Source organism: Neofelis nebulosa, chromosome 15 (assembly GCF_028018385.1).
Source record: "Neofelis nebulosa isolate mNeoNeb1 chromosome 15, mNeoNeb1.pri, whole genome shotgun sequence".
In the NCBI taxonomy this organism is placed as follows: Eukaryota; Metazoa; Chordata; class Mammalia; order Carnivora; family Felidae; genus Neofelis; species Neofelis nebulosa.
The window spans coordinates 51,708,502-51,726,355 of record NC_080796.1 but is presented as its reverse complement, the minus strand read 5'-3'; the positions used below and the strand labels follow the sequence as shown (position 1 = coordinate 51,726,355).

At 33.9% G+C, this 17,854-nt stretch overlaps 1 protein-coding gene across 9 annotated transcripts in view; it reads right to left on the bottom strand.

Annotated features, from left to right (window-relative positions):
- Nucleotides 1-17,854, bottom strand: part of KCNT2 (potassium sodium-activated channel subfamily T member 2) — a 364,447-nt gene that overhangs the window by 77,481 nt on the left and 269,112 nt on the right. For 7 of the 9 annotated variants that reach the window (XR_009254514.1, XR_009254515.1, XM_058702129.1 and 4 more), the window contains exons 19-21: nucleotides 13,873-14,045; nucleotides 4,974-5,045; nucleotides 1,442-1,576 (exon numbers count right to left, since the gene is read on the bottom strand). Coding sequence is in view for 7 of the 9 variants with exons in the window: in XM_058702129.1 (XP_058558112.1) it covers nucleotides 1,442-1,576; nucleotides 4,974-5,045; nucleotides 13,873-14,045 (380 nt within the window). In the remaining 2 variants the exon portion in view is untranslated. The remainder of the gene's footprint in view (nucleotides 1-1,441; nucleotides 1,577-4,973; nucleotides 5,046-13,872; nucleotides 14,046-17,854) is intronic. The other 2 variants (XM_058702131.1, XM_058702132.1) reach the window with 1 other exon arrangement.

The window sequence follows — 17,854 nt, the reverse complement described above, 5'->3', positions numbered from 1 at the left end:
TCCAGATGCTGGAAAACAGACTCTTTATATACCTAATTTCCAGTCTTCACATTAACACTGCAAGAAGGGTTAACTATTGTCCACATGCATTTTATACATGAGAGAAACTGAATTTCTATGAAGTTAAGAAATATGCTTGAGGTCACATAGTGTCTACTAGCACCTCTGGGACAGATGAAGTTTGTTGTTATATTGTTCCAAGGTCTGTGGCTTTTCCACTCTGTCAGATGAAAGCGATCATGAGAGTGCTAATATTACAGTAGCCTTCACTGAATAATTGAAAACTACCAGTCACGTGCTACAGCATTATATATTTTTAAATTCCAATCAACTTTGTGATTAAGACACTGAGGTTTAGAGAAGGAAATAATTTGCCCAAGATCATATAGTAAATAATCACCTTAAGTGGGACTCACATCTAGCCTCTCTCTTCTGAAATCTAAACTCAAACTATAAACTGAAAATTACCCTCAGTATATGCTTTGCTACAATATAAAGGTTATAAAGGTGGAGTGATGGGAGATGATGATGGAGTTCAGATTGTTTTATTTACTTCCATAATTTGGTAGCTCAGGTATGTCCTTTGGCCTTGTGTAAAAATCATGAAACTGAAATAATGATCTTTTAGATATTTAAAATTTAAAATGATGTCAGAAAGAACCATTCAAGTGACATAGATGTCTTCATTTACAGGGGAGTTTTTGACTTTGCTTATAGCATGACCTTTTCTTTGGTTTTCACTGTTACTCAAAGATAACCATAAAGAAAATTCCTATCTGGATGAGTTATGACTTGGCTCCTAACATGGGTAAATTACCTGTTCACAGTCTTACGATATTTCATTCCTAGTAATCCAGTTTGTAAACGCGTACTATTGACCACTGCCAGGCATAAAACCAAAGTTGTAACACACATGGTCTGTCACAAATCATGACTACTACAGCACAGGATTTAGAATTTGTTATGTTAAACTATGCAAAAAAAACCCACAATTATTATTCTATGTATTTTTAAAAGAATGATGATCCTGCATTAAAACTTAAACACATGGTGGGGTGCCTGGCTGGCTCAGTGGGTTGAGTGTTCAACTCCTGACATTGGCTCAGGTCATGATCTCACAGTTTGTGAGTTCAAGCCCCACGCCAGGATATGCGCTGATAGTGTGGAGCCTGTTTGAGATTCTCTCTCCCTCTTTCTCTGTCCCACCCCCTCGTCTCAAAATAAGTAAATCAACTTAAAAAATAAAATAAAATAAATTAAACATATAGTGCCAGTCATACATTAGATGTTAAATAAGTATTTGCTTTTGGATTGAATGAATGAACATAAAACTTCAGGGTAAGTATCTCATGTCCATTCCTTTTATACAGACTCAGAGTCAAATATTTCACAGATATTTAGCGGTACATAGACAACAGGGCAGAGCTATTCAGACAGTTACCTGAAAAGGGTCTGCACGTTTACAATCGTTTTGGCATCGGCCATGTAGTCTTCCTCGGCACTCATGGTACTCTCTTTGTCCACAACCACCATGTTGGCAGCGAAAGTCACTCCACACCTGAGTAAATCATCTAGGCTTTGATAAAAATCAACAGAGAAAAATGGACTTTCAATAAAACACGGTACTAAGATCAGTGCTTGCTTACCCACTACACTTGTATAGGTTGCCCTCATAGATGGCTTTCACAGAGTTTGCCCTGGTAGATGTTAATGGGGATTATAATACATTCTCTACAGATATTAAATAATTTGTGTTTTTGAGCTGTTTATGTTTCATTAGATCTTAACCGTTTCAAAGCACTATGCTTTAAGAATTTTTAAATAATATTTATTAATTAGATAAGGAAAACACGGAAAACACCCATTTTGCAATCAAATAGAAATAAAGCATATCAGAACTTTTCTCTCACTATTTCAAAGACATGACATTTACATCTTCTTTATCCCTACAGTACTTTTGGTTAAGAGTAGAGATGAATACTCATATTACCTTAGATGGTCTAGCCCAACAAAGAAATGGTAAACTATGAAATATTCTCAAATGTGGATTATCTCTTTGTGAGAGCTATGTGTTAAAGATTGGTTCAACACAGCCACGAGCATGAAAAATATATAAATATCAGTTGTATTCAAACTTACCATTTACCATTTCGTTTTTGAGCAACCGATTGAATAACCTAATTTCTTTAGTTGCATGAAATAATTGCTAAACTAGATACAAGTTCCTGTGAATTATAATAGTCAGTCTTCTCCCCTATCACTGACAAAAACTAGCAGTTTCCCACTGAATTAAAAGAAAATGTTACCATTAAAGCTGAAACAAGGAAACCATTCTCTCACTGCCTCTGCTTCATACAAACTAGAAAAATAGGGCTGAAGTAGATAAAGGAGACTGAATTTGAATGAGTGTAAGAATGTTGTTGGTACAAAGTTGACTGAAGACAGTGTAGACCTTAAAAAACAGTAGTTCCTTTTAAATTCTTCAATTGAAGGGTCAGTTCCCTGAGGATATTTTCCAAGTGTGTGATTGGTTGAACTAGCCACGTTACTTTAGAGGGAACTGTTTTCTTCTTATGATAAGGAAGGAGGTGGGATTTCTTACTCTGTTATGAGGTGAGAGAGTATTACTCTGAGATCCCCAAGGTAGTTCAGACTTATTACCAAGATCCCCAGGGGTAGTTCAGAAAAAATATTTTGCTTGGATCAGGAACAATGCTCTGTGGCAAAGATTTTATGGCTAAAACTATGGAAACAGAATGTTATTCCAAATAAATTTCCTATGGTAAGAGGGGCCAGGACCACAATATCCAATCAATATGCTGATCAAGTTTAAATCCCTAGAAATACTTTATTTGGATGTTCCTTTTAACTAAGAAATTCATAATTGTTCTTAGGACTATTAAAATACATTTTTTAAAAACAAAGAAATAGGTAGAAAATTAATGTGATATAGTCCCTTATGGGCCATAAAAATGATGCCTTCAATTCACTTTATTATAATTTTAAGTTGCTTTCTATGTCAGCTCTTAAAATCCTTCTCCCCAATTAAAAAAAAAAATCATCTCTCCATTATATTTATCTACATAAAAAGAGGGACAGATAAGGTGGAAGAAGGTAAGCCTGACTGGAAAAGGATATACACATAAAAGTTATGACAGAAAAATGAATATTTCATTAGTAATAAATCAATGAGGTTGAAACTTGACAAAAAATTTCAATGTAAGTACCTGTGCCAAATAGCTAATAGTTACCTATACCTACATGTATCAGTTAATTCCATACTCAAAATATTGGCTGCTGTAGTTCACATATAACCTAGGCAAATGATTTTAGTAATTATGATTAGGTACGAGTTTAAATCTGTAGAAAATACATAAAATTGGAATGGCATTTCAGAAACACGTAGAAACATTTTGTTCTTCATGTTTTAACTTTGAATAACTTACTTTTATATCCATTTAATATTACATTTTATTCCTTTTTTATCTTTATTATGCTACCAATGAATTATAATGCCATGTCTATCATGATTTTTCCACACTATCCTATCTGCAAAACCACTTGCCTATTTTTTTATTCAGCACAGTTGCTTTACACAGTTTGGCCACCAGATGGCTGACTAAGATAAAAGTTAATATTGAAAAAAAGAATCTCAAGAGGAAACAACTTCCTTTGTACCCTTCTCTAAGCCTTCCCAAGAAGAACTACAATGTGAATGTATGAGTATATGGCAGTGTTGTGAATGGGTTTTAATTCATTCAAAGGTGTGTCTGTTTTTTTAAGGGAAATTTCAAACATTGGCAAAAGAGAATAACACAGTGAACCTCCATATTTCAATCACCCAACCCAGCTTCAATAATTATCAACTTGTTGCCAATCCTGCTTTTTTCTCCATTCATAGGAACTTGACCCTCTCAGTTCTTTGTCTCAACATAAACACTTTTATAGAGGAAGAATTCATTTCATAGTTTACAGCAACAAAGACAGATGGGAGGTTTATTCATCTTTTAAGTATTCTGTTTTTCTAATGAATTTTAATAGAATATTATCATTTCACAGTAACATTACTAATGATAAAATATAGTTTGATTTCACATTCATGGATTTAAATAGTAATTTTAATGTGTCTAACTAGTTGGTTAGTATTAAGATAACTGATCATGTAAATTATATTAATGTAGACTAGAGGCTAGATATAAGTTAGTTTGGTCTTTAATATATCCAACAGCCAATAAACACTTCCAAAGTTATAAGACTTTGTTTTTTCAATATCTACAGGACAAAACGTAAGCATGAAAGTTCTTAATTGATAACTTTTAGCATTTTGTTTCGACGGTTCTGGTAGACATTTTGTTTTTAATGGATAGCTAACACATTTTATATGCATATTAGTTTTATGATCTTTAGTTTTTATATTTCTTATATGCTCATGCATATAAAAGAATTTGTATTTTAATACTAACATATTGCACACATTTGACTTTTTAATTAACACATTTTTAGAAGTTATAGATTGATATATGTTACTAGAATAAAGTAAACTCTTAAGGAAATGCTCCAGTTTATAAATCTGGCCTAAAACGAACATCTCTAAATTATTTTGAAGGTTTCCAGAAGTTATGACAGTGATATCAATGCATCACAACACTGAACCTTTAGGTTTTCTCTATCCCTCGGCCCTTAGTAACAACATTATTGCTACAGACAGTGCAAAACTAAAATAGCTTTAGAAACTAAACAAATGTGACAAAATTCTCATGCAGCAAGATTTGTTTTAATTCAACAACAGATTACTGCTTTAGGAAGTTTGAATACAAGATGTATAACACGAGACCATAAGCTCTGCATGCAAAATACACCATATTTGCAATACTGAAATGGCAAATTACACTCATCATGCAACACGGGGGCACAGCACAGGACAAACCACAGGACACCACACTAGTTAGTGCGCCAAAGATTTTGTCACCTACTTGTCAATAGAGCCCACCATGTAGTAAACCATTGGAAACCAACAGATTGCATCCAGAAAATGCATATCTGGCCTAAGTAGCAGATGGGTTACAAAATGAAACACAATGTCACAACAGTGGCAGCGCTTCTAGGGAAAGGAAGTAAGTTGACTTAGTTTGCATTTCCAAAACTAAACACTGTTGACAAGATTAATTTTAAGTGTCTTTTTTCTTAACATTAATTAGAAAATATCGTTTGTACTTGTTATGAATAATACAATGTACTATTATATTATATTATAAAAACAAGTTGTATTTCTGCTTTCTAAATCAGAAACATTATGGCATTATTCTACAAAAATACTGAATTGATATCCTTAATTATGACTAAAAAGTCTTATCAATGACTTTAAAAATTATTCATGCAGAGGAGGAATTGTAAAATGAGAAATTAATGATTTTTTTCTTGGATGGCCCAAAGCATAGAGAACTAAATTAGCATGCTTATTAAGAGCAACCTCTCTAAGGGATGTACACATTTACAACATGCCCTTTTTAATGTATCAGCCTATTAATCAATAAATATAGTATATGCACCCATGTAACATATGTATCATATAAAATTAAAAGTATTTCACCTTTACATAATTGACTTACTCCATGTATATTGTTGAGCAAATATATATTAAAATCTATACTTATAGGCATATTTGGGGAAAGAATCATAAACCTGGATGCTTCCTTAGAAATCACTTAATCTATTATATTCATTTTATAAAGTTATTAACTCTTTCATGCATCTATTCACTCAGCATATATGTACCCATATATTTATATAATAGACATTTCTATACTAAGGCATACACAAAAAAGAATATCATGTTACCTTGTACTATATAAAATACAGCTTTCGGAACACATGTACAAAAGCACATAATTACAATATATGGTTTAATCAGAAAAAAAAAACAATAGACTGCACTCAGAAAGCAGAATTGGGGATCATTTCACAGAAGTGATATTAAATTTGGATGTTTGCCACTAAAAGAGAAGGAGAGGGAAATTCTAGGAAAAGGGAAGGATAGCATCTCTAATATCCCAGCTAGATGAAGTCTTTTCCTCCCTGACCTATTTTCTTCCTGTTGATCATCCTCTTAACCCTTTAACTCTAAAGAAAAAGAATGCACAATACAGTGAAGCTAAAAAGACAATCTTCCAAAGAATACTATTGTAATGTTGATTCAGCTCAACATTAAATTTCTTCATAGTCATTTTAAATGGCCCCATGTTATTACATATTATAAATGTACCACAATTAATGTTTAAAATCCTCAATTATTCAGTATATAAATTATTCTCACTTTCATATTGTTAACTCTTGAAGTTACAGGTTATTTCCTATATCTTGCTATTATATACCATACTGGTATGAACATCTTTAGATGACATTTTCCTGTATTAGTTTTTAAATCATTTATGCCAAAGCATTCATAGAAGGATATTAATGAATCACAGAATACAGATATTTTAAAAACTCATGATGCATGTTCATCTCAATGAATATTATAACAATATACAGTCCGAGCGGCAGTCTTTTATAGAACCTTCTGGTTCGGTCTGAGCACTGCTCCGCTTCTTAAAATTAGAAGTGCCATTCTCATTGCTCACTCGATAACCTCCATGACTCTCCTCCTCTAGCTCATGTTTATAGAAGCAGGTGTGAGGACAGTGCCACAAGATTGGGACCGTACTGAGATTTTGCAGTGGTTTGAAAAATCATTTTGCCTGTGTCTTTTTTTGGTTGTTATTTTGTTTCATCTCTCTTTACTCCTTTGCAGTTCTACTCAGATAAAGTGAGTAGCTCAGTAACCTATGTGACAGAGATGGATCTATAATCCTTCATTATTAATTGCAGATACATACCCTGGCTGGAATAACCACACTTTTACTCTGACTCATTCTTTTACATTCAGATCATTTCAATTTCTTTATGCCATCGTCTCTATTCTAAAGGCCAGTAAAGCAAGAGTGAATAATGTTATTGAATAACTCAACTTAATGAAAATACTGAAAAACTGTGTAATAAATAGTACTGGGGTCACTGGGGACAAAAATTAAGTCCTTACTTTATGCCAATGCTCCCAATTAGAGTTAAAATAAAAATATGTCCTTTGTATTTTGTTGCTTTTTCCAGTAGCAATCATTAAAGGTACTTAGACATCAAAATTATTGCCTTGTTTTAGGAAACTCATGAATTTTAGCCACATGCAATTCTGCCACAAACACGTATTTACGATGTGCAAGCAACCTTCTACACCCTCAGAAATTACATTAGCATCTGCATTATGCTAGCTTAGTTCATCCTTACACAAATTCAGCTATGTTACAAGGTAAATCAAGCCCTTGAAACCTAGTAAATATATAATCTTGATGAAGCATATCTAATGTAGAGAATCTTACATGCCATAGTTTTTGCCAAACGTAACTTGTATAACGAATAGATTCATCTACTTTTGTTGATAAAGTTAGTTTATAAGGAAACTTGAAACATAAAGAACATAGCAATTGTACATTTGTATGTACTATGTTAGCTCATTTAAATAAATTGGCAACAGTGTTCATGTCACTAAACTGCTTAGTAATTGATGAGTGACATAAATGATATCATAGGCTCTTAATAGACTAATCTTTCTAATTATTGAAGTTAATTGGCAAACATAACCTTTACACTGAAAGACACTAAGCAAAAACATAAAACTCTAATAAAAACAGGAAATGTCCCATTCTTATGCTGCACCCTAAACAAAGGACAGATGAAGAATGGAATGTAGGAAAACAAAACCATCAATACTATAGAATAAAATGTATGCATTTTTTATCTGAATGTTAAATACAGAAGACCTATCTATGTTAGAAATTACATTATGGAAAAGTGAAAATAATTACAGATTTAACTCTAAAGCTCATCACAAAAAAATTAGCAAAAAAGAAACATTTAAAAATGGGTTACTTAGGGGCACCTGGATGCCACAGTCAGTTAAGCGTCCAAATTCAGCTCAGATCATGATCTCGCGGTTTGTGAGTTGAAGTCCCACATTGGGCTCTCTGTTATCATCGCAGAGCCTGCTTTTAGATCCTCTGTCTCCCTCTCCCCTGCCCCTCCCCTGCTCACCCTCTCTCTCTCTCTCTCTCAAAACTAAACATTTTTTTTAAATGTGTTACTTACATATTTATATGTTACTTATAAATTCATAGATTTTTTGCTTAATATACAAAAAAGTATTTCAAATCAAGAAAAGATAAAGAGGAAAAGAGATCTAGAACAAAAGAAATGTACACAGACTCAAATGAAACATGTTGTATCTAAATAGTAATACAAGAAATTAAAATTCAACAAACTCAGACGTAATTGATGTTAGTAAACAGAAAAAAAGTGAGCACATCATTAATCTGCAACCTAACTGTAATTATATTAAGAAAGATAACTGTTTATGAGTCTAAAACATCATATTCTTACAAAAGCTTTCATTATAAAAATTGCCATTATATGCAAATGTTAATTAGCTACTGATTGTTAGGAGTGAAAAGGTGTGTGGATTTGCATGGATTTGCAAAGTTGAAGATCATTATTTCCCATTTAAGTAATAAATGTGATGGACTTAATTTCTGTATTTCAAATTCAAGAAGTGAATCAATATAGTGAGACAGTTTATTTTGTCAGCATTTCATAATTCTGTTAAGTAGTTTATTCCTTTCTTAAAAATATATAAGTAGTTTCATTTAAGTGCTTAAAATAAATTTCCCTTTATTGTTAATTGGGTTTTCACCCAAATCCACTCATCAGTTGGAATAGTGACAATGTCATTTTCTTGATTGGTATGGGGGGTAGGGGGACAACTGACATTTCCTGACTGCCTTTCTAAGTGAGATATTTCACTAGTGCTTCATACACACTGTCTTATAAAGTCCTAAAATTAGCTGTTCAGATAAATGTCCTACTCATTTTACACATGAGAAAATTGAGGCTTAGAGATATTTGATAACATGCAAAAAAGCCTTATCAAGAAGTTAAGTAAGCTTAGACCATATCTCAGACCCATGAGCCCAAAGATTGAATGTCTTTAATAAGGGCTCTGATATATCAGACAATGTATCATTGCTTTTAAAATAAGCTGAAGTTTACTGGACATTATATATGAAAAGAAGATTGATGCACTAAAAGGATTGTAGAAAGAAGATGTAAAAATTTGGGAACATAAGCCTGGATCTTGCACTTCAACTTTGTGTAGCTTTGAGCAATATATTCCAAAGTTTTTGACTCTTGTCTCCATCTCTTTTATGAAATGGTATTATCAGATGACTAGATGACCTTGAAGGTTGTGGTGGTCATCGAAATATTTAAGATCAGCATAGCACAACAAGAGACCAAACAAAACAGATGGCCAACCAATTAGAATCAAGACCAGCTCTAATGAGCCAGTATCAAGTGCAAGATCTTTTCCATTGTGACTGGGTTTCATTATCAGATGAGATCCACAAGTCTTTCTATTTGGAAACATTATGAAAACTTATTTTGACATATTATGTTTGGGAATATTATCAATTTAATTTACATCTTAAAATCCCATTCTTATGACATCTGTTATTGTTTATTTGTTATATTGAATTAATTGTTCTTTCAACTTAAATAGCCACGTACTGAATACTATTTTCAGCAATACTCATGTGAATTTAAAACAAAGTCAAAACCCACTAAACTAACTAATACTTAAAAAAGTGTATACAATTCTTAGCATACATATTCTTATAACATGGAAATATTTGAAGAAGAAAAGCATCATATTTCTTTGTAACATTGTAGGATAGATTACAAAATACTAGTCATGGCAGAGCAACAAACATTTCATTGTTTGAAAAAAAAGGATTGCATAAAACTTCCTGGAACATTATTTATTAGTGTTTAGTTTTCGTTTCCTCATTCTTGGCCAAAAGAGCAGAGGACAACAAATAAAAATGTTAGACATCACTTTTGGGAAGGACTCAGGAAGCTAATAAACATTACAGCATGTACTTTCATCATAACACTTTGAAAGAAAAGTCAAACCCTACAAAAGTCATCTAACAAAAAAACATCATGGGAATAATTGGATTCCAAAATGTAAGTTATTGGGAAAACAAAAAAATTTTAATGCAAAATAATCCAGTTAAAATATATTACTGTTTCTAAAAAGAATTCGCACTGTATTTTTTGCATATGTTAAAAACCTGTAAGTTAAGCAACATCATATAGTTGAAAGAACAATGAAGTATGAATTACATAGAAGGTTCTAATCCTAGAACTAACCTCGGAATAGTCATTTAACTTCTTTGGTCTGTTTTTCCTTGTCTATAAATTAAGAGTACTGTAACCAAGTGACACAAGCTGGTTTATTTAAATGTTATCATTGTAACTTCTAAACTGAGATTTTAAGCTGCTTGGTACATCTCTCTGAGGATAAATCATCAGTATATGATATAGATATATTTCTAAGGGGAACAAATGTAAAATAAAAGTGTCTAGTATGATGACTGACAGGCAATAAGTGCTCAACAATTATTACTGTTATGAACAGAGGGTAGAAGTAAAGAATATTGACTTTATTAAAGGATCTCTATGGTCTCATTCAGACAAAGTACTCTAATAAAAACTGCATCTAGATTTATGTGGAAATACTGACCAGTTTTCCAATAATTAAGAGGAACAGAGTTTTCAGGTTTTTCCATGATTGACCAGATTTAGGAATTAAGACTATAAAAACGACCAATTGTTTTTATAACTCTAAATTACAAATCAATCATTCAACCAATCCATCAGTAATTAGGCATTTTGGCAACGTATTTATTCAGAACTAAACAAAAAGGGACTGATTTAGATATAACCATTCAAAAATCTACATAAGACACACACATGAAGGAACTCTAGACCCTGCCACCTGCTCAATGGGATAATAAGGTAGACACAGGAGGATTAATGATGCTGACATGGGATTACCTAATAAGACTAGATATTAAAACAGAGAAAACTCCATCTCTATTCCATGGAGTAAACGCCACTCCAAAATTTAGAGATATGGATTCTTTTGGGAGGTGTAATATCGTGACTTATAAGAAATATATATTTGGACATTCAGATCATCCATGATTCTTGGATCATAGCTCCCAAAACCCTCAGAATTTCCTGAGGAAAGGAGAATGGGAACATTTTTTGTCATAATGTTTGTTCTCTTGTCCTCAGTTCCTGATATCACTTCAGAACCATAGATGTACAATGAGTGTCTTGTTATTCATAACAAGCCCCTTTCCATCACAACCAGGTTGATATTAATGAGGTGACTTCTGGGAACCACCTCTTTTGGGGGCTTGTTGTCAGGGGAACAAACCATGAATACAGGGTTGGAACTTTTAGTCCCATACCCTGATTTCTGAGAAGGGAAGAGGGGCTGGAGTTTGAGTTCAACAACAAGTGACCAATGATTTGACCAATTATGCCTACCTATGTAATGACCCCTCCATAAAAACCCAAAGGAAGGAGTCTGAGGAACTTTTAGGTTGGTAAACCCATGAACATTTGGCAATAGTGGTGCCCTCAGACAGGGTGTGGACACTCAATGCCCTTTCCCCATACCTTGCCCTATGCATCAACTCCATCTGGCTGTTCCTGAGTTATATCTTTTTATAGTAAACCAGTAATCCAGGAAGTAAATGTTTCTTTGAGTTCTATGAGCTGTTCTAGGAAATTAATGGAACTTGAGTAGGGAACTCTGATTTCTAGTCTGTTGGTCAAAAGTATAGCTAAAGGGGCACCTAAATGGCTCAGGCAGTTAAATGTCTGACTCCTGATTTTGGCTCAGGTCATGATCTCATGGTTTGTGGGTTGAAACCCATGTTGGGCGTTGGGCTCTGTGCTAACAGTGTGGAGACTGCTTGAGTCTCTCTCTCTCTCTCTCTCTCTCTCTCTCTCTCTGTTCCTCCCCCACTTGTGCTCTCTCTCTCTCTGTCAAAAAAAAAAAAAAACTTAAAAAAGAAAGAAATAAATATAGCTAACAACCTGGACTTGTGAGTAGCACCTCAAGTCCAAGGAGGGGGTCACTGGAACATCCAGTCTATAGCCGGTTGGGCAGAAACACAGATGATAAGCTGAGCTTGTGATTGGCTTCTGAATGGAGGAAGTAATCTTGTAGGACTGAATTCTTAACCTGTGGAACCCTTAACCCAGACAGTAGTGTTAGAATTGACTTGAATTGTAGGACACCCAGCTGGTCTCAGGTATTGCTTGCTGGGGATGTGGGAAACCACCCACCAACACATACACACATTGAAACTGGGTCCAGGAACCCAATTAGATTTACACATTAGAACAAGAAATTTTACCTTGAAATAACGTAAAGCAGGGGAAAGGTCAGTTTTTACCCCTTGCTTTACCACAGGGATACTTCTTTTTCAAGCCTCTTCCTATCTTTCTCTCTGTATTCTGGGGCCTCAGTTGATCCACTTCGATCCAAGCCATACAAGATGAGGATGTTCTAAGGCAATCAATTTGAAAATGCACCTACCTTAAATACTATCTCTAAGGGAACAAACACACCAAAAGCACAAAGAGCCAAAACCTGATGTGTTACAATTCACAGGGCCAAATGAGCATTTCTTGTGTGCCAGTTCAACCAGTCCCTTAGAACTTCCTGCCAAAGAGGTTCTAGAATTAGGGATATATTCAAAGGCTTTGGAGGTGTTTTACAACCACTCCATTGCCATACCCATCCCGCAACCCAACTTCCAACCTCCTAAGATTTGTTTCATTAAGCTTTAATTTCTTCTGACATCAAATCCAAGTTTCTGCTCCCCCATACCTGCCCTAAATTTACCTAATCTTTCCTTGGATGCCAAAGTGATAACAGGAAAGTCACTGAGTCATCATACCTGAAAATTCTTCAACTGAAACCTCTAGAGTGTTCTCAATTTTTAGAGTTATCATTGCAATAATGATGCTAAAAAAGACACATCAATGAGTGTCTTGATATTGGTATATTCAGAATAAACAATGTCACTAAGTTAAAATAGTGGAAAGATATTTCTATTTTGAAAAACTTCTTTTGATAAATTTTAAAGGCAGAACAAGGCAACAGATTTTGGCCTCATTTAGTTTATCCTGAAATTTTGTATCACTTTGGAATTTAAGAGGAGAGTTGGAGGATCCTAAAATATGGTATTGATCTAAGAACCATCTGCTACCAATTTTGAGTCACAGAGAGGAATATCATAATTTTAGGACACAATGGGTTTGACCGTAACATTCAGTGACCCACACTTATATTTGCATAAGGATTGTGAAATGCTTAAGTAGTCTTATCTCACAGGAGTATATCAATCCCACGTTTTCAAAATACATGAACATGATAAAGCATTAATTATTCATGTTATGGTATAGAATGTATGTTTTAACAGTGGAAGAATCATAATAACTTATAATTATGTATCATACTATCACATAAGAATGGATCATTAATATGCTTAGCTGATAATTAATGGTTCTTTCAAAAGACAAGAAATTTGTCTAGTTTTGGCAGAAATTTTCCAGGCTAGCTGATTAACTTAAAGAAAATAACTGTAATTATTTCAATGGCGTCTTTCCCATTGATATTGAGTGATAACAACTTGCAAAATAGTCTTAAATAAGATGCTCAGAGTGCTCCAGTGATGTTTCAAGTAGTATTTGTGAAACATAACCATACTCAGTGATTGTTTTAGCACAAAATATACCTCCCAATGAATCATGTGCCATAATGTATCTGATTTAAAATATTCTAAGCAAATTAAAGTAAATTATTTTTGATATAATGTTAAAAACTCTTTGTCTTGTTTGGGTATTTTAAAATATACTTACGGGTTATCCAATAGCAGTACTATGGGATTAAGTTCTTTCTTTGGTCTATAATATGCCCTGAGAGGAACAATAAAATTATACAATCCATTTCCAGCTGTTTCAGCTGCAACTATAATTAGCTTATTTTTGAATCCATAGGCTTTTGCGTCCTCATAGTAGTTATGCTGGCAACTCTAGAGAAGAAAAATTATACAAAGAAATGCCATTTTTACACTCCACTAAAATTTGGTGAAAAAATTTAGGATATATGGAAAAGTAAAGTTAAGTTAACCTAGTAAATCCCTTATTTTATAAAAAATTTGAAAATAGTTACATTTTTCTATGCCGTTCTCCAGCCTGCTTCAGGAAACAAAGGTGTGCATGCCAAGACAAATGATTGCGGGTGTGTAGCATGATGTAGGGGAAGAAAAAGTCAGCAATATGTGTGCACACATGTTCTACTGGAAACTGAAACTTACTACTAGATGACATCTGGGTATCTATATTTAAAAATTATCATAATGTGTATGGATAGCAAAACATCATGTTATATATACCTTGAATATATGCAATTTTTATTTGTCAATTATATCTCAGTAATGCTGGGAAAAATCTACTTCTGACTTTCATTGCCAGAAATAGCATAATTAAATAACCTTTGAACATTCCAAGTACTGAATATCTAAAGGGACGAATATGGAAAAAGCATTTTCTTTGTTGTTAAAAAACAAAAAAGCAAAACAAAACAAAACAAAATCCTTAATTATATAACTGTATATCTGAGCTGTCGAGATAATGACAGAAATACACAAAAGTACAATTCTACTACTGGTAATAACAACAAAAACAATAGCAATACTTTATCAAAACTCATTGTTGCCCTCAGGGTATTTTGCTATTTTCTAGGGGGCTGGTACTTAATAGACATAGCAGTATTAAACCAAGGTTCTTTTAAACTAAATTATCTGCATGGAGAACTCCTTTAGTGTTCTGCTTTTTCATCTATCTATGTCTCTATGTGAGTTTGTTTATTTGGGTTGAGATTAGTTGATTCTCTGTGGATTCATCACCAATTCTGGAATATTCTCTACCTTCATTCTTTAATAAAAAATTACAAAATGCTGTTGGGAACAAGGCACCATGAGTCAACAGAAACAATAAATGATAGAATTAGACTCACAAAGACTACAAATTATTGATGTTATTAGATTCAGAATATAAAACGAACACGTTTACTGTATTTAAAGAAATAAAAGAGAACATTTAAAGTATGAACAAATAAGAAGAGATTATTTAAAATACTCAGTTAGATGTTAAGAGAAATGCATATATTTGGGGCACCTGGGTGGCTCAGTTGGTTAAGCCTCTGACTTTGGCCTAGGCATGATCTCACCATTCCCTAGTTTGAGCCCCACATTGGACTCTGTGCTGACAGCTCAGAGCCTTGAACTTGTTTCAGATTCTGTGTCTCCCTCTCTCCCTGCCCCTCCCCAACTCATGCTCTCTCTCTCCCAAAAATAAAATAAACATTAAAAAAAAGTTAAGAAATGCATATATTCTCTTTTAGAACTAAAAAGTACACTAATTAAAAATAAAAACTCAAAAGCTGGGTAATATTACACATTTGATGCATATGAATGGGGTCAACTGCAGGGCAGAGTTGAAGTAACTACTCAGAATGTGAGAAGGAAAGAGATATAAAGTAGTAAGAAAAAATGAAGATATTTGGAAAACAGTGTGACAGTGTCTAACATATATTTAAACAAGATGCCTGAAAATGAAAGTATCAGAAAGAAGCCCTATTCAAGTAAATACTGACTGAGGATTTTCTAGAATTAATGAAATACTCAAAACTTCAGTCAAATAATAAATAAAAATCCAGCTTCATATGCTTGGTAATAAAAGTGCAGAACAACCAAGGCAATGACAAGATCTTAAAACCAGCCAAACAGAAAACAGAGACTCTCCACAGGGAATAGGAACTAGGATGATGGCCACTTCTCAAAAGCAACATGGAGCCCATAAGGCAGTAAATAAAATCCCAATGTGCTTAAAGGAAAAAGAAAACTCATAGCTTGGAATTGGACACCCAACAAAACTATCTTTTAAGATTAAGAATATTTGTAGGGAAACTGAAATTGACAGAATTTAACACTGATAGGACCTTAGTAAGAGAATTTCTAAAAGCTATAATCTAGGAAGTAGAAAAATGAATCCAGAAGGAAGGTTTAAGGTATAAAAAAGAATGGAGAAAGGGGAAATGGTTTTAAAAAGGAGGGAGCAATAAGCCTTCATTGGAAGTATGATTGAAGATTTACTAATATAAGTAGGATCTGCAACCATATGAAGGAATGAGGTCACTCACAAAGAGGTCATGGAAAGGGAAGAGTGACAGGTGATGTTGAGACTATTAAGAACTTGAAGATTTATGAGGTAAAATGAGAAAAAAAAGAACTAATTTAGGAGTAGCTCAATTAGCGACACCTGGGTGGCTCAGTCAGTTAAGTGTCCGATTTCAGCTCAGGTCATGATCTCACGGTTTGTGGGTTCAAGCCCTGTGTCCAGCTGTGTGCCGAGAGTTTGGAGCCTGGAGTCTGCTTTGAATTCTGTCTCCCTCTCTCTCTCTCTGCCCCTCACCCACTCGTGCTCTGTCTCTCTCTCTCAAAAATAAATAAACATCAAAAAAAATTTTTTTAAGAAGAAGTGGCTCAATTAATAAGAAAACAAAAAGGAGAAAACAAGGAATTTAGTGTTGATAAACCTTGATCAGGAACCAGCTTGTTGATGCTGATGCAGAATGAACTGGGCAACATAATCCCCACTCACACTTCACAGATGCAGTAGGATTGGCTGCCCAACCCCATCTCCGAATTACAAAGTAGGCATTCCTTTATGGAGCAGACCACCAACTCCAGCCAGCCCAATGCTAAATAAATATATGATAATACCAGATGTCACAGCTAGTCAGCAACATTCAGAAACTTTGCCTTCTCTATATGGTAGAGAGACAGTTCAGTCTTTAGTTTTAAAGGACCCTCTATTGTTCACCAATCTGTATCTCTGAAAGCTTAACTTTTCAGTTATATCAGTTGTCCTGCTTGGGGATAAATCATTTCCCCTCTTTGGTCTCCCAGTACGTTTTTTCTCTTGAACTGTGTGTTAAAAAATAAAATGGTACAAGAAGTGAATCCAGGTTTTGTGGGGCCTAAAGCTTGTTTCTCGGGGAATGTTCTTTAAGGAAAATAACACAAATATTATAAACTAAAAAAATTAGTCACAGGTTCTTAGAAAGGGTCAATACAGGTGAAGAGTCCTGAAGCTTAAGATTTATTACTGTTACCAAAAATACACAGATAGTACTATCAAATACTGCACACGGTAAATTAAAACAAGAGCAAAAGAAAAAGGCGTTGAGAGATGGAACTGTCCATCTTAATGGACCCAGATGAATATTTGGAAGCAATGACAGAGATTTACCAAAAAAAGCTTCAGAATGATAAAGGCAGAAATTTTCTAATGTTCTGCTAATCTTCCTCAAGAATGACAGTAATAGCCAAGACTCATGATGTTTATTACACAAAAAAGTTAATAGTAGCAAGAATACTAACAGAATGCATTAAGTGCCTAGTCATTTATTAACTTCCAGGCACTATGTTAAAAGCATTCTACACACACTAAGTTATAGAATTCTCCAAAGAACCCGATGAGGCTCATAGTAAAATTACAAACATTTTACAGATGTGGAAACTGAAATTTAATGGGGAAGTTATTTGCCCAAATTCCAAAGCCTGTAAGCAGATTTTAACACCCATTAATTCCAAAATTTACAGTAAAATTCCTGGTTAGAATTAGTGGCATTTTAATTTCTAGGAGGTGGAGGGGCAGTTGAGAATCTTCTTTTTACCTGCTTTCTTATTCATCAAGAGAACAAGCTCTTATACAGGTCATGCCAATTGGCCATATCGTGAAAGAGATTTAAAAATGCTTGCCTTCTTGGAATCTT